Source organism: Microcebus murinus, chromosome 13 (assembly GCF_040939455.1).
Source record: "Microcebus murinus isolate Inina chromosome 13, M.murinus_Inina_mat1.0, whole genome shotgun sequence".
Lineage (NCBI taxonomy): Eukaryota > Metazoa > Chordata > Mammalia > Primates > Cheirogaleidae > Microcebus > Microcebus murinus.
This window is the reverse complement of record NC_134116.1, coordinates 17,676,032-17,702,992: the sequence shown is the minus strand read 5'-3', so window position 1 is coordinate 17,702,992 and position 26,961 is coordinate 17,676,032. Positions and strand designations below refer to the sequence as shown.

General features: G+C 37.8%; 2 protein-coding genes across 2 annotated transcripts in view; one reads left to right on the top strand and one right to left on the bottom strand.

Annotated features, from left to right (window-relative positions):
- Nucleotides 1-26,961, top strand: part of UBAC2 (UBA domain containing 2) — a 179,139-nt gene that overhangs the window by 90,708 nt on the left and 61,470 nt on the right. The window contains exons 5-6 of the mRNA XM_020290262.2: nt 19,510-19,633; nt 23,420-23,467. Coding sequence (XP_020145851.1) covers nt 19,510-19,633; nt 23,420-23,467 — 172 coding nt within the window. The remainder of the gene's footprint in view (nt 1-19,509; nt 19,634-23,419; nt 23,468-26,961) is intronic.
- Nucleotides 20-13,359, bottom strand: GPR183 (G protein-coupled receptor 183). The gene is made up of 2 exons (XM_012755885.3): nt 13,234-13,359; nt 20-1,625 (listed from the first exon to the last, which is right to left on the bottom strand). The coding sequence occupies exon 2, from the start codon at nt 1,605-1,607 to the stop codon at nt 525-527; it is 1,083 nt and encodes a 360-aa protein (XP_012611339.1). The 5' UTR covers nt 1,608-1,625; nt 13,234-13,359; the 3' UTR covers nt 20-524.

Below are 26,961 nucleotides of genomic sequence, written 5' to 3'. Positions count from 1 at the left end.
AGTAACAACATACTCATAATTTTGTAGCATCCTGGTCTTTATTCCAAAAGAGTTCTCTGAAACAGTTTTATGACTCAGAACAAAACAAAAAATTGGTGTTACCAAAAGGATAAAATGGAAGAGTGAAAGAAACATTGATTTAAGAAATATGTTACAAAAAAGATATGTTACAATATTAACATTTTTACACTGGCAATATACAATCTAATCAGTCTTTTTTCTTTTGCCAAACTATTGGCAGGAAATATTAATGATTAAGTTTTTTATTAAAATAAAATTTTGCTTTTTACATTGAGAGTTATTAAGATAGTCTCCCTATGACATATTATTTCACTTACAAATAGAACTTTGCTTTATATTGTTCTCTTGAGCTTATTTCCAAGTTGGAGGTGGAAAGTGCCCAATAAAAGGGATTTAAAAGAATCTTAATTCAAGTTGAACAATCATTTTGCCTTATAAGAAAAGTCCTACAAAATTTGTCATTCAGTTTACTTTGCTATAAATCCAAGATAGATTTATACTTTTTACTTTCCATTTAAAGACTTGGAATGTATCATCATCTGTGTTTCTGTCATTTCACGTGAGTTTTCTTCAGGGGCTGACTTCACAGCACTGGAAATTGATACACTGACTTGACGTTTCAGCATCTTCATAACCTTTCTCTTATACCCTTTACATGCAAAGAAATATATAAAAGGGTCCATGCAGCAATTGAAGTTCATCAGGCATACTGTAAAGTGCAGAGAAATCTGGAATGAATGTCTTTGGCTGCATACCACGTCAGGAAAGCGAAGCTTTTTAATCATATGTTGAATAATTGCAACATGGTAAGGTGTGAAACAGAGAACAAACACAACAATGATAAAAATAATTGTGTTGAGAGCCTTTTTGTTTACACCAGACTTCTCAGCTAGTGGGTTTTGTTTGGCAGTTTTAAAGAGTTTGCAGCAGATTTGAGAGTAGCAGATGAGAATGATTAACAGTGGAATCACATATCCTATGAAACATGCACCAAGCAGAATCCAGGGAAGAGATTTTGTTCCTTCAAAGTTTGGATATTCCATGCATGTAATCCGTTCAGCCTCCTGTTTTGACATAGGGTTGATGAGGAGTGGGAGTGTCTGTGCAAATACTAGAATCCAGACAAATATGCACACGCCCTTTGCGTGTTCAATCCTTTTCATCTTGTTGTATCGTAGAGGGTGCACCACAGCAAAGAAGCGATCAATGCTCAGGCAGGTCATAAAGTTCACACCTGCATACGTGTTGATGTAAAACACCAGAGCAGTTATCCTGCACAAAGCATCACCGATTTTCCAGTCAAAACCCATGGCATAGTAGGCTATCCGCGTAGGCAACGCAGTGGTAAAAAGTATATCGGAAATCACCAAATTTGTTGAATAGAGGGTGGTAGAGTTGATTTTTTTCCTGTTTTGAACAATGACAACCAAGGCCAACAAGTTTCCCACAAGCCCAATGATGAAGACAAGGCTGTAATGCAGAGGCATTAATATCCTTGCTGTGTTGTGGTGTGCGTAGAGATCACAGTCATCGCCCTGGGTGGTTGTAGAGGGTGTAGTAAAATTGTCAGCCATTTTTATATCCATTGGTGGTGGTCAGGCACTCTAGAAAAAAACCAAAAAGGCCATTTAATTAAAAGCATATTCAGCCAGTTTCATTACCCATCAGTTAAAGAAAAAGCACATTTAACTCAAAGCAATATAAAGTGTCTCATGAGAGACACATAATTTCTAGTTATAAGATTTATATAATTTTTAAAAATCTATAATATATAATATAGTTGCACAAGTGATAACAGGAAGAACAGAGAATAAAATGTATGGTTTTACTGTCATGATTTGGTGGCTTCGGCAAAGCCCCAGCAAAGGAAATCTAACCATCTAAGTAGGGCAATTGCATTTTTTGTGAAAAAAGAATGTAATAACTTTTTAGGCAGAAATTCCCTTTCCTTTTCTGAATCATTGTCTGGTTAAGAATAAAATTATGTAAAGCACCCCACATTTCATATGGGCGCTAAACTTTACTTTTAAATTGAATTTCAGTTGGACTTTTTTTTTTTTTTTTTTTTTTTTTTTTTTTTTTGGCCAAGTGTATATCACTGCCAGGAAATGAAATCAGTCATACATTTATGTAGTGAAATATGAACTTACCACAAGTGATCTGATTTGTGTTAACCTAAATGTATGAGAAATAAGCTTAGGCCATGTTAGGAACTGAAAGTTAGGTTTTCTTTTAAAAAAGAGAAGAAGACGACCACGACAACCATGACTAAAATGACAAAAGGATAAAAAAGAAAATGAGAGAAAAAAGACTTAAGCTACTTCAAGGCAAATTTTTAAATTTCTAAACTCTGTTGGTACTCTATGGATGCTTGCAGTTTATATTCATATGTTTGCATATAGTAGCAAGCATCACACACATGGTATTTTGTGCCCTGATTTAGTCACTTAACATCTTCATATTAGTGTAATCTTTATATTTGTCATGTATAGATTTTATGTAGACATTTGATAGGTGTTCTACAGTATTCCAGTGTGTTCATACATGATTTGCCTACCTACTGCCTTCATGAACACTTGGATCCTTTCCAGTTCTTTTCTTGTTATGGATAATGTTAAGACAGAAATTTCAAGTCCTAAATTGAAAAATTGAAAACTACTACAGCAAAGCTCCATATGTGAGTGGGAACTTTGATAAAAGCAGGAAGAACAATAAATCCTGAATGGTTATTTTTAGATGAAAAATAATTTCTCTCATAGAACTGTCTGTGCATAAATCTCATCTAGACGTCACCAAAATTAAGGGAAATTTTCAACAGATGTGATGCTGCTGCTCTATATTAAAGGAAAAAGACTATCTTTACCATGACAAAAAGCACTGTCTACAAATCTACTTCTCTATCTACTGTGTTAAATGCATTGGGTCTCTGTAACTTTATTCTAATAACCTTAAGTCAGTGATGGTCACAGGCACTAAGGTTATCAGGGGAATATACTTCTGTTAGAGGTGTACATTACATACGGTGTTTAGATGTTAGCCATTACGGTTTGGAAATACAACCTAAAGTAAAAGATAGCAGAGATTGAAATAGAACATTTTATTACTCAAGGGAAGACCAGAAAGGAGACTATGAGAAAAAACAAAGAATTAGGATGGTAAGTAGGAAACACAAATAAGAGGGTAGGAATGTGTCACAACAAACTTAAATGGGTTGAACTTGTGAATTAAAAGAGACTGTCAGTTTAGATTTTTTTTTTTTTAAGAGATGGGGTCTCACTCTGTTGGTCAGGCTGGAGTGCAGTGATGCAGTTATAGCTTACTGCAGCCCCAAACCCTGGAGCTCAAGTGCTCCTCCCACCTCAGCTTTCAAAGTAGCTGGGACTGCAGTAGCTAGGACTACAGGCATGCACCACCACACCCAACTAATTTTTAAAAAAGATTGTTTGTAGAGACGAGGTCTCGCTCTATTGACCAGGCTGGTCCCAAGCAGTTTAAATTTTTAAAAAAATCCTTCTTTATGCTGCTTAGATATAACCCAAAGTGATTCAGATAGGTTGAAAAGAAATGGAAAAACATATACCAGACAAATTCTGACCAATAAAAAGATAAGAATAGCAATGTTGATATCAGAAAAAATAGAATTCAAGGCAAATTCAATATTAATAGGAATAAAGACGGTCACTATAAAAGTTAAAGAACAGTACACAAAGAGCACAAAAATGATGATTAAATATGCAGGTAACAGCAAAACTTGACAACATTTGAAAGAGAAACTGGCAAATCCACAACCATTGAGATCATATACATTTCTATTGGAATATACCAGACAAAGAGATTAAAGACTTAGAAGATTTACACATCATGATTTGAAAGCTAACAGAATTTGTGCTGAAGGCATACGAGCATATCTGCAAATTTGACCACATGGTAGGTCATTAGAGAAGTCAGAAAATCATTATTCAGCAGACCACATTGACTACAGTGCAGCAAATTAGAAATCAGTGATGAAAAGACAAAGGATAAATTTGGAAACTAAAAAATATGTTTCTAAGGAACTCATGGGTTAAAGAAGAAATCACAGTGAAAATTTTGAAATGCTTAGAACTAAACAACAAAAATATAATACTATCCACAAAAACTGTAGGATATAGTTGAGGCATTAATCTGCGGTAGATGCAAAGCCTTGAAAGCATTTCTTAAAAAAAGATTGAAAATAAGTAAGTTAAATATATAGCTCAAGAAGCTAGAAAAGAACAATTTGTCCAAAGAAAATAGAAATAATAAAGATAATTGCAGGAATTAATGAAATAGAAAACAAAAGACAATAAATATAAATTTCATATTTTGTGCAGGGAAAAAATGGAGTGGTTCTTAATAGGAAATCATGAAGATTACATTGTGGAATATAAGAAAACATTTTTTCCATTTGGTTGGGAAAGGCTTCATGTGAGAAGCAGCTTTTCAGGAAGTGAGACTAGACACAAGTCTAGTGGAGAGGTGAAAATTCCAGGCAAGGGTTGCAGTTTAGGAACTGGCATCAAGAAATTCTTTTATTAATATTTTTCTAATCTCTGTGAACATGTTTCTTTTTTTCTGAAAAATATATCAACGTATGTTTTGAGGAGTATTTCAAAGCAATTTCATGGGAATTGCCTTTACAATACATGGCAGTTAAAAAAAAACTTTACTGTGGAGTCTGAGAATCTTCCATATGAATAATTATTATTGTAGAGATTAGGAAAGTGACACGAATGTAAGACTCAGTGAAGAAGGTGCCAGTTTATAAATACATGTCTGACTGCTTCACTGAATGAGATACCACATTCAGTAGAGCCAGAAATGGCCAGGGTTTCAGAATAGTTTAAGAATGTTGAACACAGTATTAACTATATAATTATAGTGTTGATTGCAAACCGTTCCCATATCTCATTAGGAGATAGTTTAAATATTTTATGATTGAGCCATACAGTGGAATTTAATGCAGCCACCGAAAATGGAAACACAGATGTTTATTCCTTGACAGGGAATTATGTTAAGTAGGGAAAGCAGATTATATAACTTGCCACTTTTTTGGGGGAAAAAGCAAATACACGCACACACACATATATATACACACACACACAGAAAGATGCCTGCATGAATATATATGCCAAAACATAATATTGTATAAGTGATTTGGGGGCTTTATTCATATGTCCTAATTTTTTTGTTTGTTTTTTGTTTTGGTGATAGGGTCCCACTCTGTTAAAGTAGGTTAAAGAGTGCAGTGGTATCATCATAGCTCACTGCAATCTCAAACTTCTGGGCTCAATCCTCCTGTCTCAGCCTCCTCAGTAGCTGGAACTACAGGTACATGCCACTGCACTGGGCTCATTTTTCTATTTTTAGTGAGATGGGTGTCTCATTCTTGCTTAGGGTTGTCTTGAATGCCTGAGTTCAAGCAATCCTCCTGCCTCAGCCTCCCAGAGTGCTAGGATTATAGGTATGAGCCACCATGCACGGCCTATCCTAAATTTTTAATACTGAACATGAATTGACTGAAATGAATAAATAGTAAAAATTTTTTAAGTCTGTGGAAAAGAATTTTAATTCAGCTCTTCTTGCAAAAACCTTGTCATCTAACATACTTTTCAAAGGTTGCTCTTCAGTGTTCTTAATTCAGGTTTATGCATTAACTTATTGGGTGCCTACCTTTAAATCAGTCATATAGAAGTCTCACAGCAGCCCAAGACTTGCTATCCCCTACCTACTTTCCAGGTGAGGAAACTGAGGGTCTGAGAGGTTAAAGATTATGCTGGATCCTTCTTTGTGATGACCCAGTATCAGGTCTGCTCCTCTGTTAAGTCCTTTGCAGGAGCAGCTGTTTCATGCTGCCCTTGAAGCACTGAGAGTTTGTGGTTTCAAAGTGGTCCAGGCCTTAAGGGCCATTAAATATAGACAGCACAGGCACACCATGGCCCAGCTGCTCCAGAGCAGAGGGGCAACTCTTCCCAAGAGCAGGGGCTGCCCACTTCCAGGAGAGGTGCCTTCCCAAGTGGGAAGCCACCCGTGGCCACACATCATAGTACCCTGAGGGGAGGCCTGTTGAGAGGCCCTCTTACTGACCACCGTTGTGCTGGAGTTGGCCAAAGAAGGGCACTTGCAGAATGTGGACATGTAACTGGGGTGACTCGGAGATGATCTTAGGTAAAGGAACTCGAGGTTGTTTTGAAATATGCTCATTTTGGATATTTAGTAACCTCTTGAAGGTTGATTCCACTAGATAACTCTAGTATGTCACTTTAGCTCTTGCTTATATCTGTCCAGTGTTATTAATGCTGTAATGTTCTAATGCTGTAGTTTTAGCCAATTTTATGATCTCCAAATTGAGGAGAAAATCCTTTCATGTACTTGAGTATTGTTACTCCATTCTTAACCAATCCCAACTTATGATACTCTTTCTCAGAGATATTACTTTATACCCTCCTTCAGTCATCTTATGAATTACTTTCCTGACACTTGAATTAACTCCATTCTTTTATTCAGCAAAAATTGTTCTTAATGCCTCCATGTGCTAGATTCTGAGACTACAGAAGTGATATATTTTTATATTAGAGGGTCTAGAAGTGAAGGATAAATGTATAATGTTGGGAATGTGCAGTTATCTGAGTGACGTGTTCTCTCACAATTCTTTACTGTGTTTTTTCTCATACATACCAGGATTCTTCTAGTTCTTTGCGTTATAGTACACCTATATCAGCCTTTGGATTATAAATTCCTCTTTTAATCATTTTTTAGGTATAACTTTAAATTATGGAAGATATTTTAAGTATTATTATTAAGCAGCAGCTTCTGACTTGTTATTTAGGAGATACACACACACACAGAGTTAAACTTAAAAATACTGTCACTTGTCATTGTTTTGCCCAGGGAAAAGCCCAAAGAAATCTGTGTTCTAAATCTTTTTTCTTAGAACACTAATATCAGAATTAACTTTTTCCTTTTTTGGTGACAGAATCTCGCTCTGCTGCATGGGCTGGAATGCAGTGCGTTGTCATAGCTCACAGCAACCTCAGACTCCTGGGCTAGAGCGATCCTCCTGTCTCAGCCTCTCAAGTAGCTGGGACTACAGGCATGCGCCACCATTCTGGCTAAAGAATTATAACTTTTTAATGAAATGAGATTAGTGTTCCCTAAGCTATACTTCATCTCTACACACTGAGGGGCAGGAGTCAGGACGGGTAGCCTTTGCCCTGAGAGCACAGATAGCGACTGGGTTGCATGAAGGGTGAATCCTTATTCAGGTTGCACCTGAGGAACGGGCACTATTGGCCTTCAAAACACCATTCTTCCTGAAAATTAACCACATGGCAGCCACCCTGGAAACCATCTATACCATTCTCTTGTTTCTACTGGTACACAGAGGAGACAATCCCTGTTTTGTGTCTATGCTTTTTGATCCTTTTAATGTTACTGTTATCCTAACATGTAAAACATTAAGTTTCTTCCTCAGCAAAATATCTTCCAAAGTATTTTTACTTATGTTTTTGGAAGTGGGTCTATGTGTGTTTTTCTCTAGAATTTATTTCATTGCTAATAGAGTTGCTAACATTTCTTAAGATATTATCATCTCATTTTTGCATAACCGGACATGTTGACATGAACTGACAGGTTCCTTCTAGCCACAAAAGGAAAAAAAATAAAAGGCCTCTAAAAAACTCATTTATTGCTATTTAAGAAAATTGTCTAAGCTTTAATGTAATTTGTACTCAGGAAATATTTACCTTGGATACCAACTTGGAGGCATTTCTGTTTTTTTCCACAGGGTACATATGCCTTCTGTGATCCTAATTTACTTTACTGGATAATTAAAGTGTTTTCTTAGCTTTTATTCATGACAGAAACAGTATAGAGCCTTCACTTACTCAAGGACTTAGCTAGTGCCAGATTAACAGCGTTCGATTTTTGCTGTACAATTCCTGAAATGTCACCTTTACCCCAGAATACTTATTTATTTTTACAATCATCAACACCTTAAGTGAAAAGGGGCTAACTTTCTAGGAATTCTGTTTAAATTCAGGCTTGTGCAATGACTTGAATGGGTCAAGTCATGCTGAAATGATACCATTTGGAGGTGGCTTCTCTGTAGGGTCAAATCTGCCCTTGACCCAGCTTCTACAGAGAGACGATCTGACTCAAAGTGCCCACAGTGAGTGTACCGAAGAGGAAATTCCAGGAGCACACTTTCAGAAACAACCAGCAGATCCTCCAAGATATTAATTACATTTGTATATTGTTAAATGATAAGTGTTATGTGATCCAGTTCTTTCTCTGATTTCTGTTGCTACACTGTCCTTTGTTTTTTTTTCTTGAGGAAAAGTTAAGATCAAGGAGAAATTTCTGGAATAGGGAAAAATAAAATCATTGGGAAAGGAGGGGGAAGATCAAGGTTCCAGGCTAATTGGAGTCACTAGCATGTGGTTCTGCTGAGGAAATAAGACAAGCACAGATGTATCAGGACTGTATGCTAAGGCTGTTTCAGTTCTCTTGAGAATGAACATGCTCCGTGGAAGAAAGAAATCATTCTTTACTTCTTCTGCTTACCTAGTTTTATAAGTGTTTCTTAGTTATTTGAAAAAGCCTCCTATTGCTGTTCAAACAGGGACACCTGAGTTTCGTCCAGTGTCACACATGCTGGATCTGAGCACTCAGCCAACAATTTTCTCACCTCCTTTTAGCTAAACAACCATCACCTGAGCTGTTGTGTGTGCCCTTTGCCTGTAAAACGGACAGGTGGGAAACATGAATTCCTGGTTATGGAGCTATGACCAGCACAGTCATGGCCTCCTGTCACTTCACTGCCCCTTCCAGCACTCTGCTAACTGACTACCTGGATAGTCAGCACACGCCCTATAACCTTATTAAGTGCTTCTTTTTACACCTTAAGGTGATTTTTTCCCCAGCCAGCTTTGAGCCCTAACTTGGTAGCTATGTCTATTTCCATGATTCATTTTTTAGAAGAATTGAGGCAATGATCCCTATATCCTTCCCAAAAATCACACATAGCAGAGTAATGATATTCAGAGGAGAGTTGACTGTGGTCAGTCTATTTGACGGGACCTCCCCTGCCTCCTGGGGAGCTCGCTTTCTCTGGTCCATGGGAGTGTGGCAAAGTGAGGGGCTCGGTGGACAGCCTTCCCAAGGAGCCCTTAGCCCTGTGACCCGGCTGGTCCCCCCTTGTCATACCCACTTCAGGCCATCTCACAGTGTGTCTGCAGAAGGCCATTTACAGAGCAAAGGACAGAGAACTTTTTCAAGACAGAACAAAACAGTGTGTACCAGTCTGTAGTTTCCTCTTTGTGCCTCATGTGGTGTCCTGAACCCAGTATGCACTCCGTGAAGACCAACTTCTTTCAACTTCACGAGCACATCCATTGGAAATGAGGGAAAGTGGAAGTTTCCTGAGCGTGGAGTTCTTTGGCCAAACACCCACTTGTACATTTGGGGTTTCACATATTTTACCTATTTTTCTTTCACCGATCATTTATTCCTTGTGTGGCTTTTGGCGGCTTTAATACTGACTAGGAAGGTATGGAAGTCATTGAAGATGAAGATGACATAATGTTTAGGAAACTGGAAGAAACTAAAGAATCCCACTGTAGTGCTCATTTCACTATAAGAAAGATACTCTATGTTTCCATGTGGTGTGATTTGTAGGATCCTATACGTGGGATAACTGCATGCTACCAAAAGGTTGTTTATAGTGAAGCTCTGTCTTTACGATATTTCCCTTCTGAGTACAAAATGTTTCTAGAAATAATATGTACCTTTTTACCTTTAAGTTCGAAGGAGTTTGAAGTTTTGTTTTTTTCTCTACTATTTCATGGAAGTTAGGCAAGAACATTAAATATCCTTAATTTATGCATAAACTGAATTCCAGATCCATTAGGTCATTTGCTCAGGGTCTCCTTGAGGGTGCCAAGGCAAGGGTCATGGAGATGTCAGGCTCCAGTCCTCCAGAAAGGACTCCATGTCCTCCCTCATCTGCTCCCTGGAGTTAACTAGCAGTGCCTGCACCTCAGCCTCCTGGCCCCTTTCTGCACGGGGCCTCTGCTCTGCCCCACACATCCTTGTCTGTCCCTCTGCCTATCTGTGTGCTGTCCTCTGCCTGCCTTCAGCCACCCGCCCGTTTCTCTGGAGCCACTAGAGCTGCCTGTCTCCAGGCCCTTCACATGAGGCCATGGAATCCTGGGCAGACCATGACTTAGTTTTCTTCATGACTAGACCCTGCTCCCTCTTCAGCCTGGCCTTGCTCTGATTGTGTGCTGGCTCCAGCCATATTGAATAACTTGCAATCTTTGCATGTCCCATATTCCCTCACAGTTCTGTGCCAACAGCACTCTTCCCTCTGTCTGGTGCCCCTTCCCCTGTCCTGTGTCCTCCACTCCTCCTTTCCTTCAAGACTGAGTTCCAAGTGTCCTGGAAGCCTTCCTGATTTCCACCATCCTGGACCCCTACCCCACAAGGCAGTGTGGGGTGGCCTTGCTAGAGCACTGTGCTCTGTAATAGTGTCTGCAGTGGTGATCTTTTTGCTGCCTCCCGCAAGCCTCTTGTGAGTGGAGATGTGTGGTGATGTTAATTTCTTCTATCTCAGACCAACCCATGATTGATATTTAATAAATACCCACTGGTTAAAGAATAGCAAAATCCCAGCTTTCTTGATCCTCAGTGAAAGGTTCTTTATTAGACTACAGTAAGACCCTAATGAGTAATAAAAACCAATATTACTAAGCACAAACTGTGTTCCAGATACTGCCCTGGGCTTACTACACATATTCACTCATTAAATCCTCACAAAACATCCAGAAGTTCCTTTACCGATGGTGAAACTGAGGCACAGAGCACTTAAGTGAGCTGCCTAAAGACACAGCTGTTAAGTGACAGGATTCAAACCCAGACAGAAATCACACTCAGTACAATACATGCCATCCCTAGTTCCTGTTTCCAATGTGATCTGGTGTTCTGGATAGAACATAAAATGGGAAGACATCTCACAACTTTAACACATACTAACTCATACCTGTCTGAACAAGGGTGAAGAGGAGAGTACCTTGTATAATGCTTAAATCAGGGCTTTTGGTGTGCCTGTCACCCGAATAATGTTCATTGTACCCATTAATTTAGTTTTACATTACTTTTACAAATACTTTTAGGTATTTACAGATATTTAACAAAATATTTTTATTTTTCTCTTTGGGCTTCCAAAATACCATAAGAATCTGTATTACTGCCACAGTTTTCAGAGGATTTTCACATGCATTATCTCATTTTGTATTGATGCCCAATATTTTACAGACTTCTCAGGAAGCTAATAAACTACCCAGACTGGAGGATACTACATGTCCTTAGCACATGCCACACTCAGGGCCTTTTAACAACTCCAGCAGGCCTTAACCTAGCAGAGAGAGAAGGATCCCTTGTAAACTACTGTATTAGGTGGTAAGCTCTTTTATAAATGTAAACTTAAAGATGATGACTTAATCTCCTCCATCATTTTATCCCATGAAGTGTTGCAGAATCACCCTACAATAGATATCTAGTAAATATCCATGGAATAAATGGATAAAAGTCATATAGTGACCTGAGTTAATGTTTATTCCATTAAACGACTGGTCACAGTATTAATAAGCTCTGGGAAGCGAGATGAAAGCAACTTATAAAAGGGATTATCACCACAGCCACCCACATAATACATGAGCATGCGAGTGAGAATGCTTTTTGGAGCAGTATGCGCTTTGCAGTTTTATGTCCAAAAAGTACGATGAGCCCCCAGAGAGAAAACATACACTAAACTACTAACAAATATGGAGTCCTAATAATAAGCATAGCAAGATGTATGGTCATTCATAGACTCAGTCTTTATGTAAAATGCCCTATAAAATAAAGATCTGCATGTAGATAAGTTCAAGAAAAATAAGTCTCACAGATATGGTAGGGCGAGTAAACTTTGTTATGCTCATCTTTTGGTCTTTTAATGGGCAAAGACATGGGAGAAAAATGATGGCTTTTTTAGCATTTACTATGAGAGGCAGTGTTGTAGGGACATGACAGTACTGTTACTCCCTAGTTTACAAATGAAGCAATTGAAGATAATTAGGTAACTTGGAGGAGGACACACAGCTTATAAATAATGGATCCTAGGTTTGAGCCTGATTCCAGAGTCCTTGCTCTCATCCATTGCACTATATAATGTACTTAGAGTGACCCAAAAACCCGAAACTCTCACAAAAAAAAAAAAAACAAAACAACTCACACCCTCCTTAGAAGAAGACTCTTCACAGCTTATATTTTGCCAAGAGTTTCTGTTACCTCTGTTCCCTACCTGGACATGAACATTGGCAAATCACTGCATGTAATTCATTGTGATTTTTTTTTCCAGGCATGTAGAAGTTCTAGAAAAATATATGTAGATATGTTTGGCCTGCTGATCATCAAATAACTATAAACCAAACAGTCGAGATTTTTTTTCACTTATCTAATTAATAGTTTATGTTTAGAATTAAAACATCCATATTGGCTGACAGTAAAGCCCAGATTGTTACTATTTGCTGGTAGGAGAGTAAATAGGTAAAATGTTTTTGTAAACCAAAAGTACCATTTTATATCTAAGGCTTTAAAAAGTATACCCTTTGCCCCAGGAATTTTACTACCAGGATTCTATCCTAAGAAATAATCTTAAGTACAGCAAAAACATTGTATACATAGATATGTGATCAAATATTAAAATGTAAGGACTCTTTTAAATTGTGTTGAATAACTTGTTAAATTTTATATATAATACATTTGTGCAGGAATACTCCATTTGAAAATAATTCAGTTCCTTTTCCTTCATATTAAAGTATCCTGAAGTATTGACAATATTTGCTGATTTGTACTTGATAACTATCTTTTTGTCATTGCAAGTTCACATAGAAGTAAACAAAGTAAGCCCTGTTTTTTGGCAAAGATGTTTCTGGCATGACCCATTGCTTTCACCTAGCTTAATAAAAGCTAATTAGAACTGCCAGTCACCAGAGAATCTAAACTATATTATTAACATAATTTTGTTAGAATTGTTGGTAGCTGGTTATTAAATAGATTCTTTTCTTTTGCCTTTTACCTTAAAACTTAGGCCTTCAAAGAATTTGTTAACTCAGAAGACGTTGTTGAAAAAGCAAAATATCTGGTACTTACATTTCAGTGACTTATTCAGGTCTCCGTGTAGTAGCAGTCAGTTTTTGCCCAGACTGAACTAAGTTAACCGTGGCATGTTGTTTTAAGAGAGACTAGGCAGACATCCTTTTATGGTGGTGACTTTTTTTTCCTGTCACCCTGTGACTGAGCATATAATGATCAGTTAGCCTCGTTATGTGAGTGTACTTTTTTTTTTAAATGGGAAGTGAAAATTTTTTAGAGTGATTTGTATTTTTTAAAAAAAACAACTATCCAAAAGCCCCTTGGAATTTATGAATTATAGACATCTATGGAACTTTATAAACTTTTCTATAAAAGTTTATCAAAAAATTCTTTGAAAGAAACCTTAGCAATAAACCTTAACCAAAAAAAAAAAAGTTTCATAGTTACTGATGGTTTTATATTGATATTCTGTGTAACAGTATGGGTTTTTAAATGTTTTAAGGACAAAAATGTCAACTTTGACTGTTCTTGACTACCTGGAAACTTGGTATCAGGGAGTGGTTTGCCCATACTTTGTCTTATCAACAGCTCATGCGAAAGAAACAGGTTTCTGTGGTGAGTGGGAGAACAACACAATTTTAGCTGTGGACAGGATTAGTAGTTTCCAGACAAGAGGCCAGCTGAATCAGTGACTGCGTGGACACATGAGTAACAAGGAAAATGTCAAAGTGAGGCACATTGTAGGTAAAATGCAGCCTATCATGTGCCAGATGAAAGAGACCTACTCTGCCACCCTATAGTGTCCATTGGGCTCCATTTAAACCAACAGTGTAACATGGCTATCAAAATGCAGTTTCTTTGGAGGCTAAATTACTGGAAATATAGTGCTCAGACCAAGGTAGGTGTGTTGTTTACATTTACCCAGGACTGATCTGGCCATTCTCTGCCAGTTGTGGATGCTGCATTTTATGAAGGGTGTAGATGACTTAGATTGTGGCTGGGGTGGTGGGAGCCTGGGTAGCAGGTCTGAAGAGAAATGATTGAATAAGGTGGGAATGTTTAGGCTTTGCAGGGATACGATCATTATTCTCATACATTTGGAAACTGTCTCATAGAAAATAGTTTGAATTGCTTATGTCAGTCTTCCTGACTCCAGAGACTAGAAGAGGGGCCTGTAAGAGGAAGTTACCTGAGATAGCTTTCAGATCAAAAGGTGAGAGTCCTTCCTAAAAGGTGGAATCATAAAAAAAAAGTGGAAAATGCCATTTCTTATTTGGATGCTTCTGTAAACTGAATGATGATTTTGAGGGATGATGTAGAGCTGTGGTCCCCAACCTCCAGGCCTTGGACCAGTACTGTTTATTTAGGAACCAGGCCGTAGGGTAGCAGGTAAGCAGCAGGTGAGCTAGTGAAGAAGCTTCATCTCTGTTTACAGCTGCTCCCCATCACTGGCATCACCACCTGAGCTCCGCCTCCTGTCAGATCAGTGGTGGCATTACTTTCTGCATTATGGTGAGTTATATAATTATTATATATTACAATGTAATAATAATAGAAATAAAGTGCACAATAAATGTAATGCACTTGAATCATCCCCAAACCACCTCCCCCAACCCCAGCCCAGTCCGTGGAAAATTTGTCTTCCGTGAAACTGGTCTCTGGTGCCAAAAAGGTTGGGGACTGCTGAAAATCACTTGGTGGGAATTTGTAATGCTATGACCTCAGAGGCCTTTCCACCCCAGGATTCTATAAAAATAGCCGAGTGGCTTTGCCCTCCCAGTGGTGTCATTAGGTTCCCCTAATCTCTAAAGTGCATAGGGTCTACAGAGGAACATCGTTAAACAGAAGAAAGAATAAGTCAGCTGAATTCTTTGGGCCTCCACTTCACTGTCTATAAAATAAAGGCATTGAACTCACTGTTCTCCAAAATCATTCCTAGTACAAAAATTCTATGAGGGGATAATAGAGAGATTTTGTGACTTAGTGAATAAAAATGACGTAGTACTCCAGAACTAGTTCATTTAAAACTTGGACTACAGAATACTTAAGACATTGCTGAGAAATTTTTTGATTTGTTGAAAGGCCATCCTCGTCCTCATGGAGTTTTTTAGCTTTTAATTTTTGAAGTAGTTATTATTAAGTGAAACATTCTTATATAGTGAAGGATTCAACTAGTTAAAGTAATTCATCTTGCAAACTGGGTCTATCCTTTTTGTTTTTTGTTGTTTTTGGTATTAGTGGTTAAGCATATGAAGAAGAGGCGACAGGGTAATTGTCCTGTGAGATGTTATTAAAGCTGCATGTGAGATAATTTCATGAGTTCACAAACCTTACTTTTATCATCGTTGAAAGTTACCTTGGTTTCTTGAGCTGTGATTGCATTATAAAAGTGGAGTTGATGTCCTTTTCTGTAAAAGAGGTGAAATGGACATTTGCAACTTGAACTGGGTCTCTGTTTCATTTGTTCTATCAAGTACCATCATGTCTATATAATGGTAGCTGCTCAGTAAATATTAGCAATATTAGTTAAAGGATGAATGAATTCTTTAAAATCTATTTCCTCTTTTTCTGTACTTCTAGCCTCATATGCTTAAGCCAGAGAGGGCTTCCAGAAGTTAGTTATTCACAATATGAAAAAGGTCAAACTGAAGTATTATTGGCAATATGAAGAACAGATGTTTTCATAAAATAAGGAAAAGAGAAAAACTGGTCAATGACTAATAACATTATGGTATTTTGTGAAGTCTATGTGTATAGAAATAGCAATGGAAAATTTCTACAGAACAACCCATATAATTCTGATCTGAACTATGTGCTTTTGTGTTAATATTATACGTGTATGTGGTCTAGTATTTAGTCATCATTTAAAATTATACAGTGATTCATAACTTTTAAGGAATTTTTAAACTTCTTCTATTGGCATACAAGATGTAAACTGTGGTCACTAAAATTCCTATCAGTCGTTTTTAGTTTACATTGAAATAGAACCTCAAACAAGAACTCTACTTCAGGTTATTTAATTATAACAATATTATTTACACTTTATTGCCAGATATAAATGGAATAACTATGAATTAAGTACCTCAAAGGACATGTTCTGTGGTGAAAGCTCCAGTACAATTGGCTAGCCCCAGTAGGATTTTGTTATTACCAAGAGACCAATAGGAGATATTTTGAGCATATATATAAAACCTTATATATATATTTTTTTCTTTTGAGACAGGGTCTCGTTCTGTTGCCCGGGATAGAGTGTGATGGTGTCATCACAGCTCACTGTAACCTCAAACTCCTGGGCTCAAGTGGTCCTCCTGCCTCAGCCTCCCAAGCAGCTAGCTGGGACCACAGGCACACACCACCACACCTGGCTAAATTTTCTATTTTTTTAATGAGACAGATCTCAAACTCCTGGCCTGAAGTGATCCTCCCATCTCAGCCTCTCAAACTGCTAGGATTATAGGCATGAGCCACTGTGCTCAGCCAAAACCATATGTTTTAAATCCATTAACAAAGAAAGGAGTTTTTGTTGTTTTATTTTTTTAAAAGAAAAGGCAAATTCTGCTGTATGATTTTACTGTTTTGAAGGAAAATTCATTTTTCCTGCAAATATTTATTGAGCACCTACTGTGTACCAGGAACAATACTAGACTGTGGGGATAAAGCAGCAAAAAAAAAAAAAAAAAAAAAAAAACCAGACCACAGTCCCTGTCCTGTGAAACTTCCATTCTAGTCAGGGAAATAGATGATAAATAAATAAATCATGCAGTAGATTAGAAGGCTGTATGTGCTATGGGGAAAGATAGGAAAGGAATAGAGGATGTAGAGTGGGTGGGGTTGTGGGGGGTTGTAGTTGGAAGTGTGGTGGTCAGGGGGCTTCTCTGAGAAGGTGCTGCTCCACAGAGCAGAGCTGGGAGAGGCACAGGATGCAGGGCCTCGTAGGTCTTTGTCATGACCTTGGCCTTTACTCTAAGGAGGGGAGTCAAGGATCTTAAGTCCAGGGGTGATTAACTTGTACTTTTCAATGAAAAGAAGGCACACTTGTTTTAATTAGGTTTAGAATTGGACAGAAGCAGTTCTTTTGTGTAGTATTTAGAAATTACTTTGTTAAATTTTTTTTAATCCAACAAATATTGAATTGGATTATGTGTAAGAGTCTGCTAAATAGGCACTAGGGAGGGTCAAAGCTCAATAAAATATGGTGCTTTCTCTCATAATTAATAATCTAGTGGGAGATTTTTGAAAACCCTGTATAGTTAATTAAAATAGGGTCATCCAATTGTTCAAGAATAAGGATTATTTCATTGTCCTGGATTTAACGAGCTCCTAAGCTGTGCCAAACCCTGTGCTGGGAGAACCAGGGCTACAATTTCTTCCCTGCCCTGGGGTGTGCTCAGCCTGGGGGGGTGGCCAGAGGAGGGTGGAATTCAAGACTGATGAGTATGTTAAGAGCCTGCTGTGTATGTCCCTCTGCTACCCTGACCCTGCCGTCCTCCTCACTAGATGGCCGGCCAGGTGTATCTTATGCATCTCTGTAACCCCAGTGCCTGCACTTAGACCTTTACTGGTTGGGGTTTTCCCTGTTCTGGCATTTGCTGCATTCTTGTCAATACCTATTGATGTGGCTGCAGTTGATCACATTTGCTCTGTGTGTGTGTGTGTGTTCGTTTTGTTTTGTTTTTAATAGTAGAATTGAGAGGGCAATGAATGATGTTTTTTATAACATAGTCTCCATCAAGGATGAGAAAATGCACAAGAGGCCAGGAGAGTCCTGTGTTTCCCTGATAATGGCAGCAAAGATGTCTCTTTGTTAGAAGTGAAAAACAGTTCTTACATTTTTTTTTATCGTAATGAAATAATTCTTTATACCGATGCCATTCCTTAAAAAAATGGGAAAATAAAAGATAGACTGAGTAATTAAGCCAAGTGTTTAATGAAAAATGGGTGCAAGTATATGCCCAAACCCCTGTGATCATTCATGTTCCCTGCCTAGCCCCTGTAGGAATGTGAGTTTGCAATCCTGAAATGAGTTCCTTGAGGTTAGGGACTGCTTCTTACTCATAGGTGCAGGTACAGTTCCTGTGCTGAGCATCCCACCTTGACCTGGTCAGAGCCAAGTTGATTCATTGATTCACTGAAACAGTGGAACTGGCGTAGCTTTGCAAGCAAGAGGACAGCTACCAACCACCAGGAGGAGTCCAAGAAGTCTTCTGAGAAGAGCTGAGCAGTGTCATACAAAATGGGTTTCTTAAGCAGGAAAGTGGAAAGGACGTTTTAGGTCAAAAGAATAGCCTGTGTTAGTGTATACTTGAAGGACCCTGACATGCCCAAAGAGCAGCCGTGTGTGTGTGCACATGTGTGTACGTGTGCAAGAGAGGGAGTTTTGTGTGTGATGGACCAGGTGCGGGAGACAGAGAGAGAGCAGTTGTGGGAATCTGCAGTAATAAGAAAGAACTGCAGAGCTTTGCTGTGCTATCCATCTTTGGATCCTGGCAGCCTGTGAAAGGAAGGGTTTTGAGCAAGCAAGTAATACGATCAGCATTGTGTTTTGGGAGGAGAATATGTTTAGAGATAGATTAGAGAGAAGCAAGACTTTAAGTAGCAAGACACATGTGACTTTTGGACCTGTCAGGTGAAAGATGTCAAATTGAATTTCAGAGCCAGGTTGGGGGGTGGGCAGGCAGTTTTAGGACTCACTTCATTTTCTTAGTTAAAGCCATAGAATGGGTTGGGATTGTATTAACAGGCAGAGACTGGAGCAAGAACAAACTATAATGAATGGAACTCTGGAGAGGGCAGGAGAGTAGTGTGAGGAATCATTGGTAAACCAGTGAAAAACAGGTTTCAGACAAAAGGAGGGAGGAATCTGAGGGAGGGAGGGCAGGAGGTGAACAGTGTCAGTGCTATGGGAACACATCACTGGACAAGGCCTGAGATGAGGCTTTTTGGATTTGACCATGAAGAATTCTAATGTTTCTTGCTTTTGGTTTATCTAGTCTCTTTCACTAGAGTTTTAGTCATACATGGGAAGAAAATGTGGCATCCACTTTAAATTTTCTCACAGTGCCTCACAATTAATTAATAGATGCTAAACCACTTTGCAGTGGTTTGGGGAGGGTTCATAGGATAGGGTAATTAAAGTTTTCATAAAGTGTTTTATGTAAGTATAAATTATTTTGGCCATGATGCATGTTTGGAAACCAACTCTTGTGTATCTAAGACCATGCTTTCAAACTGAAGTAAAATTATAAACAGTGTTACTTCAAATATACATCTGCCATTGGTATTTTAAATTCATTGTTTATACTAGAGTGATCTTTTTTTTATTTGTTTGCATAGCCTGGCACCTGTGTTTGCTCTGTTTGTACCATTTTACTGCTCCATACCAAGAGTCCAAGTGGCACAAATTCTGGGCCCGTTGTCCATCACAAACAAGACATTGATTTATATATTGGGACTACAGGTACAGTATGCATTTTTATGTTCACATTTCTTTAACCAGATCTTTTTTTTTTTTTTTTTTTTTTTTTTTTGGTCTTTTTCTCATTTGATCTCCTTGAAAACAATGGGGTTTTTTTCCCCATAAGTTTGGCTTATGATCTATATCAAATGTTCAAAGGAAGTGTTACAGAACAAGAGCATCAAGGTATAGAAGGTACTAGAATACACTTTCATAGTCTTTAGAAATCTGATAAGAGCTTTCACTGTAATTTGTATCAGTGGAAAATATTTTCATTTTATTATACAATTGCATGTAAGTACTTTAAAAAAATCATAGTATGAAGTGGAAACAATCAAAAGGTAGAAGGTGGAAAATCAACATGAAATTAATTTATTGAATACCGTATCACAAATGAATCTCAGGAGAAGAAACTCAGTATGCTTTACCATCCTGAGCTTTGGGGGTTTTTGAGAAGCATTTCCAACTTTATTATTTCTGTGTCTGTGTGGACTTGATAGTAGTATCACCATTTGCTACATGGTTTGCTATGAAGCCCATTAGAGACTTACTGTCTGACTTAAGTTATCTTCAGCAATATTCAGTGGATATTGATTGCTCCCTGCTGAGTTCTAGGCCCTGTGGTAGAATACACACACGATTTTCAGTTTTCTCCTTATACTACTTGTCACTTTTCTTTTACTCTCACAGCTTTTGATGTAGTTTTATTTCTACGGCTTCCTGTGCTACCATGTGTAGCCTGGCCTTTTGATCCACCGATTAATACTTATAACATTCTTTATCCCACACATAGCAAACCGGATACTAGTGTCACTTCAAAATGCCCTCCTCCCTCCCCTTTTAACCTTTAGCATTTCCTCTCACTGCTCCAGTCTGCTGTCAGGTACTATCAATGGCTCATCTGGGGCGGGTGTTTCCTTACTACTTTTTATGACCGTTTCTCATGAAATCTGTTTTTCATCTGTCAACCGCCATTTCGTTACACGCCCCCTTATGCCACCTAATATTTGTATAGCCAAATGGTCCGTTTCTGTAGTTCTTGTGATTTGGATTTGCTGTAGCAGATTTAACTTTTTAAAGTCTTATGTCAGAGGCAGTGTGGAATGGCAGGAGATCATCTTGGACCTGGCTCAGGAGACCCAAGTTCTAGTCCTACTGTGGCTCTGGCTAGCCATGAGACTTGGGTCAAGTCAGGGAAGTCATGGAACCCCTCTGAGCCTCATGTTGACTGTAGTTCCTTCCAACTCTAAAGTTAGGTAGAATCTTTGCAGATGAAAAGCATTGTTTTATTAATTATGGAGTAGGAACTCAGCGTGGCATTGTAGAAAGTCTTTGGAGCCACATGGACTTTGGTTTGATGACTTGGTCTGATAATTATTGGCTTTGTCACTTACCTTTTCTGAGCCCCCGTGTCCCCATCTGTACAGTGGTGATACTATCTACCTTACAGGGGTATTTTAAGGAGTAGAGGTAATAGTATTAAGTGTTCAGTGCAATCTGAACAGATTAAAAGAGCTAAATCAATTGGCTTCAATTATTAATTAATAATTTGTGTTTCCATAGCTACCACCAGTTATTTTTCTGAGATTGTGGATGTATTTTTTGTTGCTTTTTTATTTTTTCCCATAAAGCAAAATGAGTAGCATGTTTCATCTCTTAGAGAAAAAGGGTCCTAGTTGGACAGAGGCGTGGCATAGCCTCCGTCACGGCAGCCCGTGTGTTTAGTGCTATTTCAGCAGTATCATGTGGCTCACAGTGGAAGTGTCCTGTTAGCCACACCAAAGGCAGAAATGCGGATGCAACTACCACAAGTATTTTTTCACAATAATATAAATTTCTAATATTTTCATAATATTTCCAATAACTTTGTAAGATACAAGTTGATATCAGAAAGTAGAGGTGGAGAAGCCTCACTGGCTTCTTGAAAACTCAAGTCCTCAGCAGAAGGCAGCCGGGGTTCTTCTTGCCTGTCCAGTACCAACTCCCTGCCCTGCCCAGCTCCCTCCCTGCCATACCCACGAGTATGGCTGAGCTCCTCACTCCTGAAACGTCCATCCTCTCCTGCCCCCTTCCCCTCTGGGCCTTCGCAGGTTCCTGGGCCTTTTTCCCTCCCCACCACAGCTACTGGAAGCCAAGCACATTGTTGAGTGAATGAATTAATGAGTTAATGACTTTAATGATAATCAGAAAGTCAAAATGCTTGTTAAGAGTCACTGACATATCAAATGGCTTGAGAGCCAGTCCTGTCATGTGCTGTGCTGGGGCTATGGAGGATGAAATGCAGTATGAGACTTGGCACCTGTCCCCAGGGAGCCCAGTGGTGAGAAAACACACACTGTCAGAACTAAAGCAGACGCAATTGGGGCCAAACAAGATAAGATAAGGGGCTTAGGAGTGCAGAGGAAATCATTTTTTTTTTAACTTGCAAAATGATATGCTCTTTTTACTTGTGTATAAGACATAGAGGAGTGGGGAGCGTGGGCTGTGGAGCCAGACTGCCTGGATACACTCCCAGCCCCACCTCCTAGCTGTTGACCCCGGCAGATTACTTAACTGCTAGGTTTTCTCTTGGTAAAATCAAGTAAACTTCCCTAGTCAGGTGAGGAGGATTCAGTGAGTTCAGTGCATGAAAAGCCTTGAGGGCAATGCTGGGCACATAGAAAGTGTTAGCTAGTTTATTATTCTTTTTTTTTTTTTTTTTTTACAAAAAAAAAACTACAGCAAAATATTTGTCTACACCATTCTCATCCTTGTTATTGTGAGTCATTTATGCTAAACAAGCATCCACGCTAGATCAGAGGATCAAATTTAAAGTTGCAGCCAGTGCTCATTTCTAGATGAGCTTAGGACTAAAGCTGGCCAGCCTCTTTTTTATCTGTATGTTGTCAACTCTTAATCTCTATGTCTGTCTTCTTTCTGTGTATCCTTGGTAAGTGTGCAGAACTTTGAGATTTTCATCTAGCACAGCATCTACCGTGAACCTGGGTATCTGCCTGAATGTCCCACTTCTTCCTCTGCCTCAGAAGTACTTAAACTCCCAATCAATAGGCCACAAATCATTTCTTCCCTGCAGGGACACCAGGGACACTTTGAAATGCCTTATGTTTTGTTTTTTTTAAAACCCTGAGCACAATTCTCAGATATAAATAATTTGAAAAAGATTTCATGAGATCTATAACTACTTTTGCCATTCATTAACTTTGTTATCGTTCCTTAGTTTGCTCTTCCTTGGGTGAGCTATAATGAGCATATCAGTATTTAAGAAGGGTAGGCATTGGACATGGACCTATTGGCTGACAGAATTCTTCCCATCTAAATTTAGAGTAACAATGATAAGAAGTTAAAATGAGAAAATTATGTAAATAAATATCATACCTAACACCAAGCATGGGATGGTGACCACATATTTTCTATATTGTTAATTCTAATAATTTTTTAATGTGTAGTATTTTACTTTGTTTAAGTCAGTTGATGCCCATTTATAAATAAGAATATGCTTGAATTTTTCACTTACTTTTCTTTGTTTGGAAGTGGGCCAGGTCAAACCAATCTGTTTTAAGCTATACAAAGTCTGAGGTCTTGATTTAAAAAAAAAAAAAATAATAATAATAGTAATGTTTTCTTTTAAATAATAGAATTGTTATTAATTTTTATTTGCTTATCTATATTATGGCATATATATTTAATACTTAATATAAATGGTCATGACTATAGTTATGTAAAAGTAAGTATGCTATGACTGGCAGTTGAATTTCATTTTTAGTTGCCTTTTTTTTTTTTCTTTTATAGCTTTTCACCTCTGGTTCCTACATCTGGATTGTAGCCATAAGTGGACTTGTAAGTGTGATTTTTCCTTGCTCCCAATTCCCACTCTCTTCTGAAAAAACATTAGGGAAAAAGTCATATTTAGATTGGGGATCATATTCAACTGTCTCCAACATTGTTTTAACCATGTCAGGTCTGGCTCAGTGCTACTTTCCTTAGTGATTAAAAAGGGGCAATCACATGGAAAATTAAGACAAAGGAGGCCAGTTATCTCAGTTTTCAAGGTAATATTGATAAAAGTTTAAACTGAATTTTTTGTCAGTGTTGCTTTTAAATGACATTAGTAGTCTAATTCATAGTAAGAAAAAAATGATCAAAAATGAAGAAGTTGGAGTTACTAAAAATAAGGGGAGGTTCTGCTTGTGTTTTAAGGAGACATTATCATGCAAGGGAAAAAATAGGGCTAACTGGAAAGTCAGGTGCATTGGACCTGACAGAAGACTCATCGCTGCAGAAGGAATGAACCAAAGCATTTGGGGAGTCCTCGTTCTGTGCTGGAATTTTTTCATCTCGTTCCTCCCTGTGCTATTTTATTTTAACCATAAGCATTTATCTTAAACCCTTTATGAAGTATTGAAAAAGAAATTTAGAGCATAAAGTTGAGCTTTATTCTTCATCCCTGACTTAAATTTGAACCTCCAGATGTAGAAAAATAAATTCATAACTAGTGTGTATAGAGTATAGTTTTAATTTCTTTCTTGGAAAAGACTAAGAAAATTGCAGAATGGATTCATAGTAATATGTATAGCATCAAAGGGAAACTCTCTGGAAACAACTATGCATTCCACTGCAGACATTTCAAGTAAGTTATCCTTGTTTCTTAGGTGAATAACGGGTGTTTTGGGCCAATGTGTCATTCTTTATGTGTGTTTACCTCTCTCCTTCCTTTAAGCTATTTTATTCCTTTTCTGTGTTCATTCTTTTCATATAGAACTTGAGCCTTAATTCACCACAGCTGATGTGCTTCTGGCCAAATGGTTCTGGGGCTCAAAGTCACTTTGTCTTCCCCTCTCTATTTTCTTACCTATCCAAATACCTGATTTGCTTTGGTACTACAGAACTGAACCCTACTGTGAGGCCTTCAAAGTATCTGGCCATTCGTCTGGTATTCTTAAGACTTGTGGTAGCTCAGGGACATCCTGGGGTCAGCCTGGGGTACAGTTGCCAGGTTCTCTCTGGTAGGCTGGTCCCCACTTGAACTGCCAGCTTGATTGAGGGTAGCTTAACCAGCCTGAGGACAACAACTAGGGAGCTCATTGTTATCTATGACAAATGACAGCTGTATGAAAATTTACTATTTCTTCCATGGTATATTTTATTTCACTTAGCAGTGATGGTTTTGAGTCCTTTTTAAAATACTTTCCTAAAGCATTCAAATATTAAAGTACCTTATTGTATGCTATTTCTTTGTGTTGGTTTACTATTAATTCAATAGTAATTGAATTGCTCTCAATATTCATACCCTTCTTTAGTAACTCATTATGTGACTCATTTATTTTAAAACATTCCATTTTCTTTATTGATTCTGTTTTTAGACTCCTGGTTTTAAATTAAGTGCTTGCTATTACCTCAGAAAGTTTCATTTCGTGATACTTCAGTGCTCTAGAATTGGTGGCATTTTTCACCTCTTTGTAGTCTTTTTAAAATCTAAAATATGATATTATGGTCATAGTCTTTTTTAGTACACATGTTTAACAGGTAGTAGGTGCTTGTTTTAACTTTTTAAAAGGAACTAGAAGTTTAAATGAGAATTTTTACCATAAAAATCCCTTCTTTCAGAAGAGTGAATAGAATTGCACTGTGTTCGGAATATAATTACAGGATAATTTAGAATTTTAAAGATCCCTACTGGCCGAGCATGGTAGCTCACACCTGTAATCCTAGCACTCTGGGAGGCCAAGGCGGGAGGATCACTTGAGGTTGGAAGTTCGAGACCAGCCTGAGCAAGAGCGAGACTCTGTCTCTACAAAAAATAGAAAAAATTAGCCAGGTATAGTGGTGCACACCTGTAGTCCCAACTACTCAGGAGTCTGAGGCAGGAGGATCGCTTGAGCCCAGGAGTTTGAGGTTGGTGTGAGCTAGGCTGACACCACAGCAGTCCACCCTGGGAGACAGACCGAGACTCTGTCTCAAAAAAAAAAAAAAAAAAGAATTTTAAAGAATCCTCCTAATAATAAACATCTCTGAGCCAGCTGAATTTTTCGCCTTTTACAGTATTGATTAAGCCAAAGTTATTGACCTCCTACCACGTTCAAAAATCTGATAAATCTTCTAATTGAATGACACTAACCATGTTTATTTAAAATAATATCAATGGTAGTCATAGTCTTCATACTTACTATACTGTAAATGTTGGTGCTTGTTTCAAACTTAATATTTTCTTTCTGACTTTGTCTAGAAAATCTACATTTTTATTATGAAATATTTAGTATTATATGGTATACTTTAGATAAGGATGATATCAAAATTATTTGTGAATAATACACACCATTGACTGTAGGATCCAAGTCTGAGATTCACAAAGCCACAGTATGCCTATTCCAGATGTCTCTTGTGCAACATGACTTCTCTTTCTGTATAGATCAAGTGACTCCCCTTTTTTGTTTGTTTGTTTTTATGCTAAATTAAATAAAATACCAAAAAAATAAATAAAATTCTTACTACCCCAAAGAAATGCATACATGGATATTCAGTGTTTTGGGGGAATGTTACAAAACTTATTGATGAAATTTCACCTTTTAGAATTGAAACCAATTGTTCACCTAATTACTACTTGTGTTAAGGAATTTTATTTCAATCTGACAATTAATTTTTTTTTTAAGAGAAAGAGCTCTTTTCACAAAGATAACTTGTGTAAGACACAAGTCATTTATTATCTGCTGTCATAGAAACCAAAACTTTACTCATGCTTTTCTGGAAAGCTGCCAACTTTGGATTGAGTTTATTTTATTTAGTTAGTTATTGGTTGATTTACTTTGGTTAAGCTGGTTTTTATCTCTTCTTTTGTCCCTCATTCTTGCTTAATTATGGATGTCTCTGAGTAATTTTGAAATATTCCACTGTTTAAAGGCAGAGGTTGATAACTTACATCACAAGAGTATTTTACTAGCTTAGAGCCCACTTTCTGTCTTCAGTGATGATCACAGAAAAGAATGAGGACTAAATTATTTTTCTGAGTTGAGGGAAAACATAGTTTTTAGCTTACCAGGAGCAATAAGTTAATTTGTCTAGAACAGCTATCATTCTTCATGTCCATGATCCAGCAGAGAATCCAGCTTCTGCCCAACAAAGGTGAGGGACATTCAGTTGTGCTTGAAGATTGCTTTGAGATTACTCGCATGTACTTTTGATAAATGTGTTTTTTTGTTGCCTTGTCCCTCCTTTGACAGCACTGATTTTTAATAAAAACATTTAATATTTAAAAAAATGACTTTATGAAAAGTTGCAAAATTGTCAGTGGAAAGCTTGGTTTTTGTAGCCAACTCACATGTTTCAGTTGGCTACAA

Coding starts and splice junctions, on each gene's coding strand:
- GPR183 (XM_012755885.3), bottom strand. CDS start 1,607: ATGGATATAAAAATGGCTGACAATTTTACTACACCCTCTACAACCACC.